We start from the raw sequence: 24,329 nt of genomic DNA, 5'->3' as shown, positions 1-24,329 counted from the left end.
CCACTTACGTACGGGAGTAGTTCCCCGTCCGGCATCGTCAAGCTATCATCCATGTCCACTCATGGTCCCAAAGCAGCAGCAGCAGCGGTCAGACTTGTTACTGCAAACGGGCAAATCTATTTGGTTATTGCCGTGAGTCAGAGATTCCTAAACTATTTAGGATCGTGGTGCTCTCAACCACTTTTTTTTAAATGACGCTGCGTACTATCCAAAGATTGAATTATGATAAAATTGAGAGCTGCGCTCACGTATCACTCTCTGTAACAATCATGATTCGTAACACATCATGAGAGCCTGTTTATCGTACACTGTTACAGCTCTGATTTTATCACGGGGGAGCTAACAGTGCATAATAAAACACTTCTAACCAAACTCTAAACCACTAATGCTATCGGATGTTCGAGAGTTTTTTACATGCCAGTAAAGTAAAACACTTACCCCCAGCGGCGAATAAGCGAGAAAAATGGGTGTTATCATCGCTCTCCCTTTGAGGCTTTTTTTTCGCAGCTGCTATTTATCAAACTTGTTACAACTTGCGTAATTAGATATTTTTCTTTGCTTGCTTTGATCGTGCTGCGAAATTAATTGAGAAAGATAAAGGATCATTTTGGTCAGAATTCATCCCAACATTTTTATATTTGACTTAGGACGACAATTAATTTATTGCTTATTGATTCTCTTATATGTATTTTGCTTTTCAACATTTACTTTGAGATAAGAATTTATTAGTAAATTAATCATACGAGGTTTAAAAATCGGAAAGTTTGTAAGGAGACAATTGAGTATTACAAACTAAAAAAATCATGAGTGGTGAAAAAATGTGAAAGCCTTAATATGTTTTATCGAAAATGGTTCTTTCAAAGACATAACAACTTGATTGATCCGATGAAATGTTCTGTTTTTGGAACTTTATCAAAGCTTAGAAAAAAGCCTTCTTTTCTTCTTTTGACCCTCATCTTTTGTAGTTTATACTGTAAAAGCGATTTATGAACTAAAAAAAACATTGGATATCTGGTAAGCAATATTCTTCTTCTTCTTCATCTTCTTTCTGGCGTTACATCCCCACTGGGACAGAGCATGCTTCTCAGCTTGGTGTTCTTATGAGCACTTCAACAGTTATTAACTGAGAGCTTACTATGCCAGTGACCATTTTTGCATGTGTACATCGTATGACAGGTACGAAGATACTCTATGCCCTGGGAAGTCGAGAAAAATTCCAACCCGAAAAGATCCTCGACCGGTGGGATTCGAACCCACGACCCTCAGCTTGGTCATGCTGAATAGCTGCGCGTTTACCGCTACGGCTATCGGGGCACCTTGCCAATATTCTAAATGTCAAATCAAAACCAACACATCAATGCTGTACGTTTATATGAAAAACACGATTCTTCTTTTTTTTTGTGTTTTTAGTTCGCAACGGAATCAAGCCTATTACCAAGCCCACATAAGTGTGTTATGAAAACTTCCATAATTATTTATAAAGAGATTTTTTGGTGATACAAGCCAAGAAAAATCCAAGAAATTTCTATTACGAAGAGGTTTCGCCAAACCTAGAATAAACATATCATATATATGCATCACCGCGCCACGAAGTTTCATCTAACATCGCGCAGATAAACACTTCAGCCCCAAACGTTCTATAGGATTTGTCAAAAAAAAAAAAGAAATATTGATTAAGGAATTCCTACAAAAAATCATCACGGGACATCTCTAAAAATTTCTCCTCGGATTTTAACATGGATTCCGCCAACAATCCTTATAAGAATGCTTCCAGATATTTATTCAATAATTTCTCACGGGGTTCATTTTGAAAGGCCTACAAGGATTATTCCATAAACACTTTCAGGGCTTCATGCAGGACATTCATTAGGAATGGGTTGTTTCATGTATTTCTATGTATCTTAACAGATCTTCTTCAAGGAATTTCAACAGGTTCACAAATTCCACTAGGTAGTCCCCCAGATAGTCATCTGTGAACACTTTGAAGAATTTCTTCAGAAACGGTTCCAGAAATTGTATCAATTTTTTTTTCCTAAGAATTGTTCATCCGTTCCTCTAGGAATTTCTTATGAGATGCCTCCAAGAGTTCATATATAGGAATTTCATCAGTTATGGCTTTACGGATTTCTTTTTCAAAAACTGTTCCCAATATTTGACAAAAAAAAACCTCAAAAATTTCGCCCAGATTATGTCCCGAAAATATTTTAAAAAGTTACTGATTCCCTCCAGTAGCTTTTTGATGAATATATATATATAAGGATTATACTGCGCGTTAGGTCAAGAACTTTTCTTAGGATTCTAGAAGTATTTTGCTACATTTTCTTTAAGGAGATTTTCCTGCGCACCTTCAAATTTTTTTCGGTGTTCCTACGTTAATTTGCCCAGAGATTCCTCCGTAAATGACTACAGGTAAATTTATATTAATCCTTTAAGTAGCTCCATTTGAAAACAATCCAATAATTAATCGTGGAGTGTGTCGAGGAAATGCTCCGTACTCTCAAGCGCAGATTCGTCCAAACTCCTGGAAAAAATCTTTTAACAATAAGTCCAAAAGATTCATTTAGATGTTTTTTAGCTTATGCGTTGCAGTGTTTAAGCTTATAGTCTACCTTTTAGGAATTCATTTGGTTTAAATATTCCATCGTTCAAAACTTGAATAAATCATGCTAGAATCCTTTGAAAGAAAAAGTCCTATGATGATGTTTAGTGACTGTCAGCTTTAAAATTTATAGAACAACTATGTTCGAAAGATCTGGAGAAAACTCTATTATCAAGCATAAAGTTTAAGCGGTTTTTTTTTCGGGGCTCACGTGCAATTTGGCATTACGGAGCCGGTTTCACCTCAAGTTCATTGTTTTGGTGATTGAGTTGACGTTAATAAATACGATTTAATAAACTTGATGAGGTAGCAATTGAAATGACTTTTCTTCATCCAGTCATGCGGCCAGTATTCCGGTTATGTGATTAAAAAACACATAACTGTAAGAATATAATCAACTGAATTTTCATAGACAAATGAGTTGGGCAATTTGTAGCCATTGAACAAATGAACGACATTGCCAAAGACACTAGTCTTCTAACATAACTCAAACTGGAGATATATAAGCTTGAAATATTTGATCTAGCGGCAGTTTGTTGAGTTGAGCAGACATGCAGCGTATAGCACTTAATTCAATGACCAACTTCGCTTGAGTAAACATTCTTCCAAATCCTCAGTAATTTGAGATATAGAGCTTCCTAACAAATACGTGAGTTCTAAAATTCTCTCAGTTTCTTAGCTAGCTCTATCATGCGGTGAAATGTCCAACTAACCAGTGTGTACTAAGTTGGTCTTTTCCCTGATGCAAATCTTCACTGAAAAAAGTATAACATTATATATACAGTGCCTTCCCGAATTTGGCAACACCCGATTTTGTCTACCCCCGATTTTAGCAACACCCGTTTTTGGCAACAATTTCTTCCCGATTTTGGCAACACATTCAAAAATATTTTCATTTGCTTATTAGGTACTGGAACCTCGAATTTTAAGATAAAGAAAAGCTAAAATAAATCAAAATGAAAATGATGGTGAATATTGAGATCTTGTCTGTGGAACATACTTATGAATAGAACTTATATCTATCAAAGTTATTGCTTAACATAGAGGAGAAGTCAGGGGCCCAGGTAGTCTTAGCGATGAACGCGCAGCTATTCAGCTAGATCCAGCTAAATGTCGTAGGAGCGAATCAGACTGGTCGACGATCTTTTCGTATAGGGTATTTTCTCCACTTCTCAAGGCATAAAGTACCTTGTATCTGCCACACGATAAATACATGCACAAATGGTTATTCAGCAGAGAAAGCGCTAAGTTAATAACTGTGAAAGTGCTCCTGAAAACTGTAAGCTGAGAGGCAGGCTTTGTGGCAATGGGGACGTAATGCATTTCAGTAAGAGTTTTAGGAGAAAACATCAAGAAACTTCGTGAATAAATCTAGACTGCAATTTCGACAGAATTTTATGATTCTTTTCGACAGAGTCCTTGGAGGAAAAATAGAGGAATCAAAAGAGTGATTAATAAAAGAATCCTTGTTAAAAATCTATAGACATTATTGAAACCCTTTAGATTTCCGCACTCTCGTCGCAGTACTTAGGTACTAAAGACATTTGCTGGAACAATTCAGGAATTTCCACTATAAGGTTTTTTCCAGACAAAAATAAAAGTTAATTCTTAACATAATTCTGCACCAAGAAGCAATGTTCTGCTACAATTGTTTACACAAAATTCGCAAAAATCTGTTGCATTTTCTTCAGAAATTCGTATTTTTATATAAATGTCGTAGACGCGAAATACGGTCGAAAATCTTTCAAAGATTTATTCCGGAATTTCCATGAACAATTCATTCGAAAAAATTCTGATGTTGCTTCAACAGTTCCACAGGACATTTCTTAGAAATTCATCAACTAATTTGTTAGTACAACTTCAGAAACAATGCTAAATATTTCACAAGGCAATGCGACATACTTACATGAGGATGCTTTACAAGAAGTTGCTTCTAAAAATTTATTGAAAATTCATCCTGAAATAAAGCTAGAGATGAGTAGAATATTGTATTGCGTCAAAAAAATCATGCACCTCTCACACCTATCTTTACCTCTTTAATATTCTACCAAAACAAAAAATACTCAGTAAGTTTTTCAAGGAAATTTTCAAGAAATATTCTCATGAAATCTATTGGACATTCTTGCTGAAGTTTTTAGTCTATGAAGCTGTTATATAATGCATCCAGTTGTTCTATCTGCCACGTGAAGTCTACAAAATGTGTTGAAAAATCCAATGTTCTTAGGATAACTGAACGATACAATTCAATTCTCCGATTAATCCTACACAACAAACATAAACTTTAACTGTAAAACATTTAGATTCCTATTAGCTAGTTCACTTACATATTAATTTGAGCTCAACAATTGCCGGCAACACCATGTGTTCGCCAGTTGTTTGAACTGAGTCTTTGTAAAATAACATTTTAGCTATACCCTCAGTAATATATTTCCTAATGTCATCGACAAACATAATGTTGACTTCGAAAAAGATTTGCTCAAAACTAGTTATTTTGTCACTAACACCTTTTTGCTTCTAACCTCTCGTTTAATGTCAATCTTTACCACAAGACTAAGAAAGCATTTCGTCTTTAGTAAGCTGGTAGCGACTGAATGCCTTAAAAATGGGAAATTTAAGACGTCTTGCCAGAAAAAAAGATACCTAAAAGGAACCAAAATGAGGCAGAAAAGAGACCAAATAGGAACCAAGAAAACAAAGCTAAACCTAATAGGAGCCAGGAGATAAGAGTTTGATTCTTCACAGCATCAGAGCAGACTTTTATCTAACATCTAAGACCTTTTCCCTCGTAATATTATTACTGTTGTGTTGTTTCTTAATTTTCTCTAGGAATTTCATCAGAAATCAATTCATGTGCCAATTTCCCAAGGAATTTTTCCACGAACTATTCAAAGGCATTTCGACAAGAATTTTGTTCCGGATAACTCAAGAATTCAACCTGGAGTTTTCCAAGGAGAACCATAGAAATGGAATTTCTACAAAGGCGATCATCATCTCATTTCTTTCAAAAATTCCTTGAGAATTTTTTCAAGAAAGTTCTGCTTGCAAGATTTTATCCAGTGATTGATTTTTCAATTTCCATGGAACATTTCTTCTCTTTTCTTCTAAGATTTCCACAAAACTTTCTCCACTAATTCTTTGAAATTTTTTCGAATAAGTCTTGGAAGTTTTTTATCGGGAATGCCAAGGAAATTTTTGTTAAAAATTAAACCCGTGAGGTATTTCTAAAGAAAATCCTCTAATAAAATTAGAAGATTTGCTAGATAATTTGCTAACATAATCGAAATAAATCATCGAATCTCGGGATAGTATTCCGCAGGACTTTTCAAAGAAAACTCTGAAAACATTCGACAGAATCTCTATAGAAGTTTGTGTACGAACGATCGGAGAAATTATTGAAAAAAAAAAAACAACTGCAGTATAAACTGGTGGGAAAACTTTGAAGAAATTTAAGATTTAATGGGCATTTTTTGATTAACTTTTTAAGAAATGTTTCGTAAATTTTCAAGAGTATTACTGATTTGTTCGAAAAACCCACAAGAAATTTTGGATTTCCGCGAAGAATTGTGGATGAATTTTTGAAGGAATACACATGTAGAAATCTTTGGAAGATCTCCTAGATTAACAATTGGAGAATTCTGAAGGATTAATGTAAAATTATATGAATGAGATTCTAGGACAGTTTTGGAAAAAAAATCAAAGTAATAACTGAGCAAATAACTGAAAGTTCTCAAGGATTTCTCGGAGCAAATTCTGGAGAAATTTTTCTTAGCATCCTTTGAAAAATCGCTAAAAGAATTTCTGGGAAAATTTGTAGTCAAAAATCTGGAAGAATTTCTGAAGAGATCCCAATAGGAGACCCTGAAAGTATTCTGAATAAAATCATGAGAATTCTTTAAGATGATTCAATTTGTATGTATATTCAACAGAAGATAAATAATTTCATTGATTGTTTAAGCTTTCTGCTGATATTACTAATTTTTTGTTGAATTGTGGGTAGGACAACCCTTTGACTGTCCTACCCAGGTATTTTTGTGCGTAGTACATGTCCTACCTGTCCTACCCACTTCCCGCGCCACTGCATAAGGGTAAAGTGTGGTATCCACAATTGTACAGTATGGCCTATCAAAAAATGCGAAAATCGTCATATCATGTGTTATGGTAGTTTTTAAATAGAAAATGTGAATGACACATAAATATTATTCATAACTTGTATTATTTAATCTATTTAGAATCAGTTTTTTGCTTTGGACATGATTTTTATCAATTACTTTCACCTTACCAGAGAGGAATTGGAAGCATACCTTCAAATTTTATCATGCGGACGTCGAGTTCAATATTTGTATGATGAAAGCTTCTAAAACATCAACGATGACGTGTAATTCTTCACTGGCCTTGTCTTCAGCATACGCTCATATCAAATGATAGAATTAATTCATACTTAGGTAATTGAAGACTCAAACATATTTTCGAAAAATCGGCTCATTCTGGAGAGCTTTGATTAAACCTTTATATAAGTGTGATAAGCGGCTCCGTTTTGCTCAAACCTATGAGCTAGTATTCATATAAGTTGCCTCTAACCGAAGGAACAAATTTCATCCTCAAAAATCTGTTATAGGCCTCCGTATTTATTTTAAATTCGATCTTAACAAAATATAAAGGCATATCAAACCTATAAGACGCTAATGCCTTCAAAACTATGACCCTGGCAAAATATTTTATTGTGATCATGAAAAACACAGACTCTTTTCTAACTTTGGGCGGACAATACCTTTGAATTTATTTGCTTTATTGCATTATTTAGGACAGTAAGAAAAATATGACAAAAATTGTCCTGGATGGCGAAGTTGTGTCATAATATACTACAATAATCAGAAATTATATTCACTATCAAAAACAATGAAAATATCGCTGTGTATGCTTTATTCACGTTCAAACAATTTTCGCATTTTTTATGGGCCATACTGTACTCTATGTTCAGAAAAATGTCACTCTATGTCAGGAAAATGTCCACCAGAAAAAACCATAGACCAAACCAGCAACTTTCAATGAGGTCTTGCTTTAAAGCAGCACATTTGCACTCTAGAAGAGTTCATACTATGTATTACAAGTGGATTGTGATGACTCAGTATGGTGCCTCTGCTCACGATGTAAACTAGATATGGCTCCTAGACATTCTCCACACCATTCGTGGTAGTTGCCAAGCATTCTCTGAAACTTTTAGAGATTACAGTGTTAAAAAAATAAAATTCCCGAATTTGGCAACATCCCCAATTTGGCAACATAAAATTCATGTCTTGTTGCCAAAATCGGTAAGGCACTGTAATTATTTCTGAGATATGAGCGTCCAAAGTTTCAAAAAATTTGCTTTTTTTACCTTTTTTCACAATAACCCCTCCCCGCATCAGCCTTTTTTTAATTTTCCTCTAGTTTTTAGTAAAACTCAATTAAATTTGCTTTCCAAAGCTACAGAATCAGATTTTTCCGTTTGAATTTCACGGAAATATTGCGATTTTAATTTGGGGTCAATATGACCCAAAAAATGTACCAAACCCACAAAAAATGTACTATTTTCATTAAAATTATCTAGAAAATTATTTTTCAAGGCAATTGAATCCCTTCCCTGAGCTAGTCACTAACAAAAAGCTATAGTGTCGACTTTCTACGAAAGGGAGGTATAGCCATTAGTCCTTAAGTTACATAGGAGTTATATGTAAATTTGAAATCGCTCCGTAATGCCAAGTGGCTCATAAGCCCAATGTAAAATGATAAGATTGATATTTTGTGTAATGATATTATATTCTTCAAATCCTTTTTGCTAAGTTGTTTCACGTTTTGAGATGCTGATACTAAGGGTATGCGATATGGATTTTTTCCATGTCGATACGAAACGAAACGATACGCGGAATATCTTGCGCTGATAATGACGAAACGAAACGAAATTTAAAAATGTTTCGTGTAACTCGATACGAAATCAAATATCCCACGGAATTATTCGAAACGAAACGAAATTTTTGAATTTGTTTCGCGGAATACACCTTTAAGTATTTTTTTCTTGTCAAAAGCTGGAAATTTGACAATAGGCATAAAAAACGTCTTTTTAAATCCTCTATCATATGGAAACCTTAGCGTTGCCCAGCGGAATCCTTACATGTTTTGGTAAGACTTTTTTCTGTTTGTTTGAAATCTTCTGAATAACTTTATATGGTTTCATTTCAATATATCTGACACTCACACAAGGCAATGAGTGGGTTTAATTTAAATGTTACAACTAAGAAGTGGGAAGAAGCACTAAAAAACATTTAAAACAATCTCAAAATATTGAGAGGAGCCCAAAATTCATTTGATTTTTAGAAATGCCTTACAATTTTTTTAATCATGTGGATGTGATGTTATGCTAATATATACCGTAAAACGGGGTAACTTTGATAATTTTTCGAAGAAAACTCGAATATTTATGCATGCTGTTTCAAAGAATTATAGTTTATATTTTTAAAACAAGTACTGGCATCCTACCTATCGATTGCTGTTGATAAATTGCCAAAAGATTTATTTTGAATGGATATATAATTTTTCATATAATTTTCTGTTTTGGGGTAACTTTGATAATGGAGTATGCATCGAACAAAATTGAATGAATTACGAACATTTGTAGGGCATTGCATACCTATATGCGTTTAACGTTATATGGAAATTTCTGACTTACATTACAAAAATGATTCCAGTTTGTGAAAATGCTTTTCGATAAGAGATTTGAGACCGTTTTCAAGTTCTATGATAACTAGGCTGCCAAATATAAGTGGTCAACTATTCAAAAGTACATCAAATAGTGATCGTAGAACAGATTGTTTGTAAGCGTTTCAAAAATGCTAAAATTGTGTCAATTTTTAATATTCGTGTAAAAAGCCTCAAATGGTCTCGATTCAAATGAAAACAGCTTTTATATGGAGTGTCATACTAATATTCTTCAGTTTTGCATTCGTTTTGCTTAACCGATTAACAGAAATTATGATATTTCGTTTAGTATGTGGTGGGCTACGCACTATCAAAGTTACCCGCATTATCAAAGATACCCCGTTTTACGGTACCATAAAACATGGAATAATGATATTCATTTTTTTGCTGTACTTTATGCTTTGTGACTTGAATGAATGTGATTGGGGACACAAGTCAATAAGTGATCATGAAAACACTAAACTGAGAAGCAGACTCTGTCCCAGTTGGAACATAACGCCAGAAAGAAGAAGAAAAATAAGTAGAACAGAGGAATTACTGGAATACTTGCTTTAGTATTTGCTGGAGTATTGAAATAAATTAAATTTTAAAAAATCCATCAACACATACCTAAGAAATCAATCAAGATAAATTTAAAAGAACTGCAAAAGTAATAAACTCCAAGATATATTGAGACAGCAACTTAACCAGGATTGCCTGTTGGGGTTAATTTAGAAATTCCTAATAAATTTTTTTGGAAAAGCCTTGCACTAACTGTGAATTAATTCTCGGAGGAATCAAATCTGGATAAATGCAAATTTTTAGATTAAACCTTGTAGAAAACACTAAAAATAGAAATACCTATTATTTTGTAAAGCAAATACTGGAGAAATGATCCTATTCCAAAATCTGTGAAGGAATTTCTGGACGATTTCTGGAAGAATTAAGGATTGTTGATATAATCTCATTTTCAGATTCTTTGTTTAAAATTGACTACAAAATCACATTTTCACTAAATTTTAAACCTCGAGAGTATTTTTAAAAATATTTGAAAATTTCGAAACAAAAAGTTTTGAACCTGGACTACATAGCATAGAGGAACCGCAAATAAGATTGACAACTTCCCCATGTTCGTTCAGACAATCCGTCTTTCAATGAGCTAAATTTAATGTTTGGCTTATTTTTTTTACTCGAGATTTAGACGTGCGATAATCGAAAAAAAAAAAAAAAAATTGTTGCGCTTTTCCATTGTGAAATACCCTAGGTACCCCACCAAACTTGAATCTAAATCCGGAACCAATTTTGATGGTGCATGCAAATTTATAACTGATTTTTACTAAAACAAACCTCAAAATCGATCGAAAGATGGCAAACCTAGAGAATTTTGTAATGATATATTATCAATATTCGCATTTTTTTTAATTGGGGGTCGTGAGGAAATTATGTCACGTTATAGGAGGAGAGAGGGAGTTGGTGGTGTGGTACACTGTACCACAGGTACAGCGTGAATAAACCTAGATTCATTTTTCGATATAAAATAATGTATGCATCTTCCTTGTTTAAGGTGAATAAAGATAGAAGGCTTACCTCAGAATTTCAAGAGCACAAATCTAACGTACCCGACAGCGGTTCAAGGTGAACACTTGATCGATTGGCCATCGAGTAACCAAACGATAGAGTTTTCAGCTTGAATGGACTTCTGGTTCTCTAGATTTGTGCTCTTGAAGATTTGAGGTGTGGCTTTGGATCACCCAAATCAACGCGATTTTTTACGGCGACAGCGACAAACAATCGCTGCGGTTTCGCTGCTACATGTAGAATTTTATGACACAACAACGAAATCGCGGAGAGCCTTTACTCATTGATGCGTGCTATTAGTTTTCTCTTCTATTATCCCACTGTTCTTATGCAGAGTTAAAAGTGACGTCATAGCGGGAAAACAAGAGAGAGAACTAATGCGCGCATCAATAATCTGCTCCACCGGCACCACCTGAGCAAATCCAGAACTTCAGGGACTCACTCTCCGCAGCTTTTTTTGACATTTGTGTACAAACAATTTTTGCGATATATTAACGGATTTGCTCAAAAGGACACGCGATGTTCCCCGGAGGGAGCCGTGGTTTTGCTCTCTTCATTCTTATGGAAGATAACATTGCGGTAGTTCATCAAACGCAGTTGTTCCTTTCCTGGGCTATTCGCCGCGAGGAATTTAGGGCGTTTTTGGAAACTTTACATCGGCAGTGCAGTTTACCATATCCTGCGGACCAGTCAATACTACAGTCATCCCACAGTTACAGGGTGTCCGCAAATTATCCGTACAAACTTAGAAGACGTGGCTCTATACAATCAAGCATAATAAATTCAATATTCTTGCATGGTTTTATACATTGGCTTATTATATTCTTAAGAAAAAAATTTGACACATTTCCGATTTCAAATAATTGCAAAACCAACCCAAATGTATTGAGGTGTCTTAAAGGGAGCTGTTTTCCGAGCTTTATGACGGAAGAGAAATGTCCATAGAACTCACTGGATATGAACCGTACAATTTTCTATTTCCAGTCTAACTTGAAGCCACTAACCTGTAAATTACTTCAAATAATAATAGGACATTTTTATTCATCTCTTTTAACACATCTCCAGTATGACTAGCGGCCCTCAGGAAAAACGTCTCCGAAAAATTTAAATTTTCCTATCTCAGTAAAAAGCAATCATTTCGAATTTTTTCAAAGTTGTATTTTGTGTTAACATGTTGATGTATTATAAAAGGTACATGGACATTGATTTTTCATTGTTTTCAATGCGAGATTATCTTTCCAATATTTTGCTGTTCGGATAATTTGCGGACACCCTGTATGAATAGCACACAGATATGGATCAAAGTTGGATTAAACGGAGAATATCTCATCAAATAGAGCAGCAATTACGCAAAACCCATTTTACCTACGTGAACTATAAATCTATACAGCATCGCAATCAACAATAACATGCTTAAGGTGATTATAGCATGAAGCCACACCAAACAGCGCTGCGCAGTTGAAAATCTATCCCATTGGCTACCACCAGCAAGCAAGCATTTTGATTAATTTTCAAAGCGAACTGTTGTCAGATTTTCTCGTCTTGTGCACTTGAAAATTCGAAGTTTGGCTTCGTTTTATAATCACCTAAAACACATTTGTTCCATTCGTAGGAAATAAAATGTCATACATATGCCTAGAAGAGTTGATTCATATTTGTGGAGCATTGAAACCCATACCACAGTTATGAATCTAAGATAAGACGATTCCTAAAGAAACGCCAAAACGTATGCTTTCACTAGCACACCATTCGTTTGCCTCGCAGATTGCTGTTATAGTGTTCTGATCCATGATATGAGTCGATTTGATCCATAATCAGGGACGGACCCATTTTTGACTGTAGATAGGAGTAGAAGAGAACGCTTTGCTTTTTTTGTTCGAAATTAAACTCGAATTTCGCGAAATTCCGTTTTATTCCGTTTGTTTTCAATTTTCCGTGAAAATATTTTAACAATTTGGCGAAACGAAACGAAATGGCAAAATACAAATTTCGCCTGTGCGAGTTCCGTGGAATTCCGCGGAATTTCGTTTCGAAGCGTATTTGACGGAATCATTCGGTATTTCGCATACCCTTAGCTGATACTCAATTCTAAATGGAAACTAAATCAATGTACATGTATAGATCGTCCTCTTAGGACTTTTTCTTTGAAAATGTTTTTTTTTTCCAAGGCATCATATCACCTTTGAAATATTTCAAACCAAGAACTTTCCTTAAGTTGACACCATAAACTAAAATCCTGTGAAGGAAAATTTTGGATTCACTCATGTTTGATACTATGAAAATCCAAGGTAGTTTGAGAACTATTGCCGTAAGTGCAAGCCCAGCTCGGACATAGAACAGAAGCTACATTATCCCACGGTCAGTTCCCAGAGGCATCGAGGTAATGCTCTGGCTTTACGACCGAGCTCGGTCAAGAGCAGTGCACGAAATTCAGCAGCAGGTTTATCTTGCCCATCAGGCTGCACAACACAGCACCACTACTGCGCTCATTCGGAAGCCAATCACACGACCCTGGGACCACACCGCACCAATCGTTTGTGTCCGACCAAACACCACAGATTTTACCGACATTAGATTCCATTTGCCATTTTCCTGTTTTCTTCCAGTTACAGCTGCAGTGGTTCTACCGTGGACTTCCTCGTAATACGTTCGTTGAAGAGTGTGTTCAGAAGGGGACTGGATGCTGCAGGGCTCTCTAGTCTACACGTGTGGTAAGGCCATGCTGGATGCTGTGAAGAAGTGTTGTGATGTTGTTTATTGAATATAGTGGTCCCAACAGCAGAGCCGGGTCTTCCGTACCACAGCAGGAATGTGCCGGCACTCGTGTCAGCTATCGTCAAAAGAAGTGTGGGAAAATTAGTTCAGTGAAAAGCGAAATCAAGTTTTCACCGCCAACCGAAAGAGGGCCCGGGAAGTGAATGCGATGGAATTCGTTGGAAGCTAGAATCTGAAGCTGAAAGCTGGAACAGCAATGGATGTTTGTTTGCAATTCTTTCGACGATGGTTTGGTTTTTCACGATGTGCTGATTCTCAATAGGAAACCGAATTGCTCACTGGAAGACGAGATTGAGTGGGGTGAAATGGCTTCCCAAGCTAGTTACGGGCATTGTTTGCATTGTGCTGGTCGTTTCTGGTGTAGCTTCTATTACCTTTGATTTACGAAAGTGTATGTGAAAAAGTGTTCAGCCAATTGTCTTTCTATCCCGGTTCGTGGCCGCCGTGGGGGGAAAGTAAAAGAAGTAGTTGATAACATCTGTTATCGGTGATCGGAAGAAGAACGACGGGAACAAACCAAGCACACCACTGGCAACTATGTTGGCCTTACATCACATGACATCAGGGGAAGTGACGCAGATATCGAATTTGCACACAGTGAGTACATAATAAAGGATACATGATAGTTTTTCCACAGGTTGAAAGGTATTCTTACTTACTACATTTATTGGTTTTAAACCACTTGGTAAGTCATCAATTTTTATGATTTTTTGATTCCGTTACTTTCTCCTATAAAATTTCTAATCTTCGAGAACGTGACTACTGATTTTAATTGTTACATTTTCATTTTATGTGGTGTGTTGTCAGTACAAATACTTCAATGATTCTAATAATAAGGTGAAGAACCACTTGGGCTTGATTAACTTTGGCATTGGGGGGTTTTCTTGGCCGAATTGTCTGAAACTTTGCAATAAGAAGCTTGAGTACAACGCATATTGTGGCCAAATATGAGCTCTGTAGCTTTCAAAAAACTCAACTGCCCAAGTGAATCAAAAGTGCCAAGAATATTTTTCTCTTCTTTATTTTGGTGTTTTTTAACTTACAGCTAGTTCAACACTCAACAGCATTTTTGATATTTTACGGATTTCTATACTTTTATATGATTCTATATAAGCATATACATTATGGAGGAAATATCCCTATGAAACAATTGGAAAAATTATCAATAACGGATCCTTTCAATGTACAGGCATTCTATTTTATTGAAGCATCATCGGGATGACTAAATTATGACGTCCAATGTTTCTCGGGATTTCTAGACTTCTTCCCCCCTCTGTCACGCTTTTTTCAATACCTAATACGAGTTTACAGCTGTTGAAGAACTGTTCAATTTTGAATAACCTGAGAGAAAGGAGACACCTGTCTTAGATAGCGAGCTATTAAAAATCAAAGGAACCTGTCACCCACAGTCGCTGGAAAACCGCACATTTGGAGCGTGAAAATCCGTCAAAATTCAAGTAAAAGCAATTTTTTCGATGATTTAACATTTCAAAAAGTTGAATGGCTAAATATAGTTGTGTGTTGGCAAACTTGTAAAAAACAAGAAGTGAATATGATTTTGACCAAAATAAGTTCATCTGACCGTTGTGCAGAACCCAAGAATTAAAGAAAGAAATTTAATGTAGGCAAGAAAACATGCCAACTGTCAGTAAGCTGTCTCCTCTCTCTTTATGGCTAGGTAGCCGACTAAGGGTACATAACAAAATTATATCAGCATATGTTATTATGCTATAAGTTTTTTTCGAACATAGGTTGTTACAAACTTGATGCAGGATGTTGTTAAAATAACTAAAATTTTAACAAAAAGTTTATGAATAGTAACATAAGCATAACAAAATGTGTTTTAATTCTATCAAAAACATATCAAACCAAGTTATAATGTTTGATACAAAGTATCAAAATTATAATACTGTTCGATATACGAGAATATTGTAATATTGAACTGTATAACTATCTATTTATTTTGTTATAATGTTGTCAAAAATGAACAAAAAAATATCTTAAAGGGAAATAAAACACATTATGTTATATTTCTGTTTTATTATGTTCTATGGATAACGGAGCCTAACAAAATTATATCATAATATGATATGCATATCATATTCTGATAAAATTTTATTATATTTTTGTTACAAGCCTCTAGTTGGGTAGCCCGTCATTTATTTTGGTAGCCATGATGACTTTGCAGCTTGCAATTTCAAAGTGATAAAACTCAGTCTTTATTTTGACTTGAAAAAGTATCACTGTACCCGCTAACATGCATAAAATAAACTTTTTTTTTTCAGTGGTGTCAGTGCAAAACCAATTGATATACTTTGGTTCAATGACGGCCTACTTCGCCTTAACTGACGAACAATGACAATGAGTTATTCTTACTTCGTAGGTATTTATAAAAACAAACAATTTTTGAATTTTGTTTACTTATTTTTAACTTAAAGTTGTCTTGTCGGTATGGATCATATCTCCATATCTTCTACATTTTTCAACTAGTCCCTTTACAATACCTTTCTGAATGCATTGTTGACAAAATTGCTCGTCTTCTATGAACGAAATAAAAATACAATAAGCGCACGGAATTGGACACCAAAACATTGATTTCATTGGAATAGCATGCCAAGAAGAACCCATCCTGGTTGCACCCATGGCATGAAAAAATACATTTTAAACATAGTTTAATATTAATTCTGGTTCCTAACATCATAATGAATACTGAGCAAATATTTTTGTCAAATTTTCAATTAGCTCAATAATATTATATACGTACAAAAATTGCCCCTTGCAGAGCCCCCTCTAGCTACACAACTGGTCCATCATCCGAAAGGCTTTGGTTATTTAAATATTTTGACATGTAGAATCTAACAAAAATAGTCCGGTTAAAAACTTCATGTAAAACCATCGTGACCTTTCCTTGTCTGTTTACGCAACTTTAAGTTAATACCCCTAATGTTTCTTACAGTAATTTTCTAAATTCTGTTACCAATAAAAAAAAACAATAAACTAAATAAATAAATATCACTAAATGTAATGTTACGGTACTTAACAACCCATACATTATGTTGTTAAAAGGTCATATACCATAGGGGTCGTCCATTAACCACGTAGTCATTTCTTGGGATTTTCAGACCCCCCTTTTCAAAAATTTCAATATTTGGGTAGACCAGAACCAGAACCTTAAAAATGTAGAAAAGTATCTTGGAAAAATTCGAAAATGAGCAAAAAATCTTAATAGCAAACAGATGTTTGCTGATGAAGTTTCAATTTTCATAATGATGAAATTTGTAATAAAAAAGTATTTCTATGAACAGTTTTGATGATACAATAAGCATCTTGAAATTATTTGAAACCATAATGATTATCACGAACACTTCTCTACAAATAGCCATGTTCGTGTTATTTCAAGTATTGTTGTGTGCATTTGAAATGCAAATATCAAATGCGGAAACACCAAACGCGGTAAGATTTTTCACAAGAAATGCGATGTCAAAAATCGATTTATCTTGCTAGGGCGGCGGTGATTTATTTAATCGTTGCTAGATGTCCTTTGATTGTTTTGTCATACCGCATTTGGAGGACGTTTAGTCAAGATTTGCTTCTCAAATGCGAACACCAATATAATGCAAAAAATATCAATTACAGTGGAACCTCCATGGGTCGATATTGAAGGGACCATAGACTCATGGAAATATCGAGTCATAGAATAGCTATTCTTTGGCAAGCTGTTTGAAAGGACCATCATAGTAACCATGATTTTATGTTTTTGGTATGGTTCCATGAGTCGATATCGAGTAATGGAACATCGACTCATGGAGGATTGACTGTAAATAATAAAATAAGCCATTTCTATTAGCTACTCACAGTTCTCCATAAAAAAAATAAGTCATTACAGAGAAATATGGTCTATTGTCTCAAAACCAACTATTCTTGATGAAGAACCGCGAATAAGCAATGAAAATGGCCTAACTGATAATTTGAATAATAATTTTTTGCATTCAACTTTGAAAATGCCTACTTTTAGAGAAGTGATTATGATAATAATGATGGATTACAATAATTTCAAGATGCTTATTGTATCATCAAAACGCATTAATTTTGAAAAAAAAAACTTTTATAGCGAGAAAAAGTTGTTCTTTTTATTGAAAATTTCTCAATCATAAAACTTTGTCACAAATATCTTTATCCTATCAAGATTCAATGGTAAAAATTTAATAATAATAATGAATATTTTTTTTTCTTGTTGCTCAAACGGTTCACTACAACTTCACTATAGAACATTTTTCTCTGAAATAAACTTTTTCAAAACAAGAATTTTTCAAAAAAAAAATGCTTGCAAAAACTCATACGCTATTTTCAAAAGTTTTTTTTTTTGAGTCAAAATGATCGATTTATCTCACGGTAGACACAACAAGGTAGGCTATTCCCTTACACGATTTTCCATCAAAACATGTGTCATCATTCCTATCGTCAAGCATGAGGCCTTGAGGATAGTAAAGGAGAGCTGGCCTTGCATTCTTTTGCACCCGTTCGAGTTCACGATAGGAATGACGTCACTGCCAAATGTCATTTTTCGGAATATAATACCTTGCTTCTTTTTACCGTGGATTTATCTATGGAAAACGCTAATTCTATCATGTGTAGAATTCAATCCAAATCAAAGATGGCCGAGTTCTGTGACTGACCGATATGACATGAAATTTGTCAATAGGAACATGATCAGAATCAATGTCAGCGTGAGTAATTGAATGGTTACAAAGCAGACTAGAGTAGGTGAGAACCAACCCAAGAAACCAATTGTTTGGACTATTCTTAAGAAGTGAACTCCAAAGTTCACTTCCCGAGTAGCACACTTGTTATAATTGAGCATTTTCGACTGATATATGACCAGATCTGGTCATATATGAGTTGATAGTGCTCAATTATAACATGTGTGTTGCTTGGGTTTATGTATAAATCTAGTTTCAGTAAAACTTTTTTGGTGGTTAAAAAAGTTTAACTACGGAAATTAACAGAACTAAGTTCAATTAATTACCTAAAAGTAATCTGAGTAAGACCAAATATGCTATTTTATTCGAACGTTCAGTTTGCTAGTTAAAAATCATGTATATCCTTTATTGGTGTATTTTAGGCCACACAAAATGTTTGAAAGAACATCACCGAAAAAATATTTCATAACCTTCCGAACATGAAAATGTAGCCCAAATATTGATCTATAGCGAGGAAAATTCCTATGTACATTCGATTTTTATTATTTTGTGGGATTGTGAAGCTTGTCCATCCTTAAGGTGAACCCAGTATTGAGAAAGTGCCGAGAGTTTGAAGAGTTCAGAGGACAGAGTATGCCTGCCGTAACCTGGATAACTAAAGTGATTTCCAGATCTTTACCTTATCCTACTTACCTAAATTTATTGCTATGGCAACCTTAGAGGTGCAGAAATTCTTTCCGTCTCTATCAACATTCCAATTCTTCCCCAAACACCAATGTGCTGTTAATCACATTAGGCCAACAACTGTACTGACTAAACCACTTCTATTGGGTATCCACTTCTTTGGATCACAAGAAAATATTTGAAGGATTAATCATATTCAAAAATTGATTGGAATCAATAGGTCAGATTTGCATAAAATATAGAAACGAATTACAGTCAACTGTCCCTAACTCGATATTGAAGGGACCATCGAGTTAAGAAGGTATCGAGATACAGAACAGACATTTTTCAATTTTCATTATTTGGCAAAGTACATTCAAAATAGTATTTAAAAAGTGAAAAATAGTACAATTTTAGTACATTTATCAACGTGACTTTTTTCATAAGTCTTCAAAATTTTATAAATTTCATCGCCCTGAAATGGCTTGTTAACATATATTTTACTATCAGTATAAAAATATTTATCAAATTTATGAAATGTAATAACATTTGGAGGATATTTGAAAATTTTCATAGAAAAGAGTGGTAAACTTGCAAGGGAAACTGAAAAAGATCTCATCGAATTAGGGAACATCGAGTTAGAGAGGCATCAAATTACCGTTTTGTCTCAAATTCCGAACAGACTCATATTCCTTATTTTTTTGTAACATATTTCAGCGAAACATTTCAACCAAATCGCCATACAAAAACCGAGTGTTCGGAATATGAGTCTGTTCGGAATTTGAGATAAAACGGTAAATTTATATGCAGAATTATTCATTTGAATATTATTTATTTGTGCTGTTCGGCATTTGAATCAAATTTTGTTCCATACATTCACATAAAAACAATACTAAACAAATTCAAATGAACATTTTAAATGCACACTCAACAGCTAACAGTCAGAATTTGCGAAGAAATTGAAATTTTCACAAATATCATCTAATGTATGAACATGCGATGCATTTGATGTCACTGGTTGCCTTAAGCGTTCGGAATATGAGGCAAAACGGTACAGAGAAATCAAGGTATACTAGATTGAAGGGACCTCGCATTCCAGTTATGGAAAATATCGAGTAAGGGAGAGTTGACTATAACCATATTTTTATGAATGGGATTTACTTCGAAACTTAAAAATAATAACGATCAAACGGACTCAAAATTTCGATGCCATCGTTTTGCTTGAAATTTTAACGGTCTTTTGAGCATATCTTCTATGTGTACAAAATTTTGTTCCATCATTGTGAATTTCACAACAGACAAATCTATCACAAAATATACATACTACTAAAAGCCTAATGGAAATTTATATTTTGTCCAAGATATTGATACTGATCACAATCTTAACATCAGGTATCAGAAGGCCGACTCCAGAGGCACGTTCCCCGCCATTTGGGAGATTTGTGCTATCACCATATTTGAGCCTATTTCATCATCTACCCGATGGGAGAGGAGAGGAAAGGGAAGGGAAAGATAGGAGGAAACAGGAGTGAGATCCCTTGAAGAGGAAAAATCGCATAAATGAATTCAGAGCATGTAGCTTCATACCACAATGGGTTTGAACAGCGCCATAAAAAGGGCACTGCAAAACGCATGAGCGTAAAGAGAGCCGTTGAATAGTAAAGGACGAACAGTTTTTCTTAGGAGTTTTTGCAAAAACTATTAAGTTCTTCAACCGAAAGCATTTTGTAAGTTTCTGTATTTTCATAACATTGTAGAATAATATTTGAACGACACACAGAAAACCGTTTACGATTTCATCAATAAATAAAAAAGATATAGCATAAACAAGGTGTCCACTTTATAAAATGAACAGTCCTTATTTATTGAATTTCCTCTCCCAAGCTGAATGCTCGTACATTTTTCTTAACACTGCTCAAGTGATTTTTCCCAGTTTTTCTTCAAATCTTCATCGGTTTTGAATGCTTTTCGCTTTTCTTCATCTTCTTCTTAATTATCGCCTAAAATTTTTGGATCGTACGAAGTTCTGGTGTATTTGGCGGATTCACCTCCTTCGGGATCACATAAACACCCTTCGCTTCGTACCAATGCATTACAGGATTGGCGAAATGGCACGAAGTGAGATCCGGCCAGAGCAGCGTGGGACCACAGTTAGAGCGAAGGAAGGGCAGCAAGCGCTTCTGCAAGCATTCCTCTCAATTAATCTGCCCGTTTACGGTGCCGGTTGTGATAAACGGCTTGCTGTACTGTCCGCACTCGCAGATCGCCTGTAAAAACAGGTACTTCTTCGCGAATTTGTCCATCTTTCGTTTCCGGAACTTTTCCGGAATCGCCATGAGGGACGTACCGACAAAAAAACTCGAGGCCGGGGATTTGTTTGGTTTCCGCCTTGATGTCTAGTCGTCCATGACGAGACAGCCTGGCTTGACCAGCCTGGCACAGCTTTCGCACACGCAATTTGGCCACTGTGTTTTCCTTGTCAGTCCGGTTTGGCGCCTTCCTGACCTTAAAAACACGCAACCCAGACCGCTTCATGGTCTGCTGGACAAACTAATTTGACGAATTGATCTTTTTGACCAGGTCTCGGGTGGAAAGGTTCTTAAAGTACTGCCTTATCGTTTTCGTTTTTCGGCCACTTTAAGCGCGCCGCTCGATGGACTTCGTTTCCTGGAACATCTTTACAAAGCAGGACACGGTGAAATGCTGGATTCTAAGCCTTTTGCCGATCCATCTGTGCGACTGACCAGGATTATCAATCACCGCGCCCAAAATTTGCTGGCTTAGCTCATCTTGTTTCAAATACATCTTGAAAACTACTTGACAGATCGCGATAAAATTTTGGACACATAAACATAACACTCTAAACTAGTATTACCCAAAATCCCATTAATTTTTACTCACGTTAGTTAGTTACACCCAATACTAAGTGTCGCATTTTTTCGAGTCCAATCGTTAAATAAAGATCATAGCATGGGTCAACCCTGAAGGTCAATTCACCCTCTGTCATACCATATCAATTTATACATCATTTTTGAGATAGAGATTTCGGTATGAAGTTGGCAATCTCAGAAAGAATAAGGTCTCAAACGAACCGAAACGTTGGAAATAATAAAAAAACATTTTTTAATTTCGCCAAGACTGAAAAGCCAATCCAACATCAATATAGAAATTAGTTAAGAAATTTCTTCAAGAATGTTTTGAGGGATGCTTCCAATAACTATTTCAGGAATTCCTCTACACCATATTCAAGACGATTTGTAATCGTGGCGGTTGAAACCGTCGCCAAAATCGTCGCCAGCCAACCAGTCGCTGCGAATTTGACGTTTCAATAATATTACCAACATAACGGCAAATCCCCTCTTTTGATTTATTTGCTGGCGACGATTTTGTCGGTCTGTTTGAAAGTTGGAGGCGCGTTTTGTTGTTCATGAAACAGACAATATTGTCGTAAGTCTCCTGGTTGTGAATCATTATTATTGACATTTCTCCTAAAGCTCAACCAGAAATGCCCTTTTTATACTTTATGAATTCCTAAAAATATTAAATCATTCATTCTCGTAAATATCTAAGAAAAGAAGTAAATCCACGATTCATAAACAAAAATATCTACTACAGTTTCTCATCCACATAATTCTATTAACCCATACTGGCCTGAGTGAAAGCAAAAATACTGAAACCCACACCGCTCAGTGAATTCTTAACGAATTCAAATGATTTTTTGTCAGTTCATTGGCCCACATATCTAGTTTCTAAAAGTGGCCAAAGGAACTCGGAGATATTCATGTGGCCGGAATTATTCCGGTGGGTCACTGGGTCATGTCGGGTAAAAAAGGGTTTTTTTTTTGGGATATGCGAAGTTATTTTTATGTATTTGCAATGACAATCATTTTGATTTGCATAAATCATAAAGATTTATTATTCAACATTATAAATGAAGAGTTTTGCACCGTTTAAAATATACCGGATATGGCCATTCGGGCGTAATGCCCGGAAGAACCGGCTATAGATTTGTTGGATACTAAACCGTTTCATATTATAATGCTCATTTGTAATATTAATCAAATGCAAAACTCATAGTTATCCAATTCAATCGTTTCTCAAAAGGTTTAAACTGATGCAATTTTCTTAAAACTCCGTCATGTAGTGGCCACATTACAACTGATTCCGGAAATTATCTGTGTCTTGAAATTTGCCTACCTCCAGGGGCACAAACGCACAGTACTCTTCTCACCCGACCTGACCCAGTGATCCACCGGAAAAACTCCGACCATAGGAATACTTCCGCGTTCCTGTGTCCATTTCTAGAAACTAGATATGTGTGTCAGTATACTGACAAAAAATCATTTGAAATCATTAAGAATTAGCTGACCGGTGAGGGTTTTAAAATTTTTGCTTTCATTCAGGCCTATACAGGTTAAGAAACTCCAAGATTTTGTCTAGATTGTCTGATTTTTTTCTGGGTGGGTGCTGGTGGCTGATAGACAGGGTAACATGGCTTCTTAGTGCCGAATTATCTCTCTGCTAGTTGTGTATCGGATACAGGTAACAATCGTGGTGAATGTCTTAATAGTGAAGAAATTACTACGTGATACAGTGATCATTAATGGATGATTGCCAGAGAAAACCATTTGAATATTGAATACATATCATGTGCTAGGAAGACATCATTGGTAACCATGCCCTATTTGCCTATTTATGTATTAGCGAACTTCTTTTACTCATATGAAGGTGGTATATGTGAAATTGCCTGGCCAACGCAAGATGTGATTGAGAAGTGTTGGAGATTGAGAGCTTGGATTTGGCGGTGGGCGTAAGTGATTCATCTAATACATTGAAAGAAAAATGAATGAAAGTAACATTTCATTTCTGTTTCTAATTAGAATATAGAAATAACTGGGGATCTCTCTGAACAAATTATATACGTGCCATATATTGAAAATGAGCTAAATGGTATCATATCTTAATATTCTATATCACGTTTGGTTTCCATAGCTCTTCCGATGATTCTTTACATTGTAATCACTATGATCATGATAGGTTTTTTCTATTATTCCCAAATGGCATGTTCCATATCGTAATCTTTTTTAAGATATTCTTTGTTTTCCGTCTTTAATTTTCCTTTGCATATTTAGATTTACGGTCATGGGATTGATATTCTTAATATTTTACAGCGATCTATCAAAGAAAGTAAAATAAAGCATCAGTGCTTGGTGTTTTAGAATACAATCTCCCATATGTTCCTTACTATGCTTACCATAAAAATAGCGTTCTGTATAATTTTCAGCTTTCTAGGTGGTGATTTA

The 24,329-nt window shown here is 35.2% G+C and overlaps 1 protein-coding gene across 1 annotated transcript in view; it reads left to right on the top strand.

Moving 5' to 3' along the window:
- The window catches only part of LOC5573892, a 237,745-nt gene that overhangs the window by 95,396 nt on the left and 118,020 nt on the right, over nt 1-24,329 (top strand). The window contains exon 3 of the mRNA XM_021847638.1: nt 13,495-14,260. Coding sequence (XP_021703330.1) covers nt 14,201-14,260 — 60 coding nt within the window. The 5' untranslated portion in view covers nt 13,495-14,200. The remainder of the gene's footprint in view (nt 1-13,494; nt 14,261-24,329) is intronic.

Source organism: Aedes aegypti, chromosome 2, assembly GCF_002204515.2.
Source record: "Aedes aegypti strain LVP_AGWG chromosome 2, AaegL5.0 Primary Assembly, whole genome shotgun sequence".
Taxonomy (NCBI): domain Eukaryota; kingdom Metazoa; phylum Arthropoda; class Insecta; order Diptera; family Culicidae; genus Aedes; species Aedes aegypti.
The sequence above is the reverse complement of the archived record's forward strand: the minus strand, read 5'-3'. Positions and strand labels throughout refer to the sequence as shown.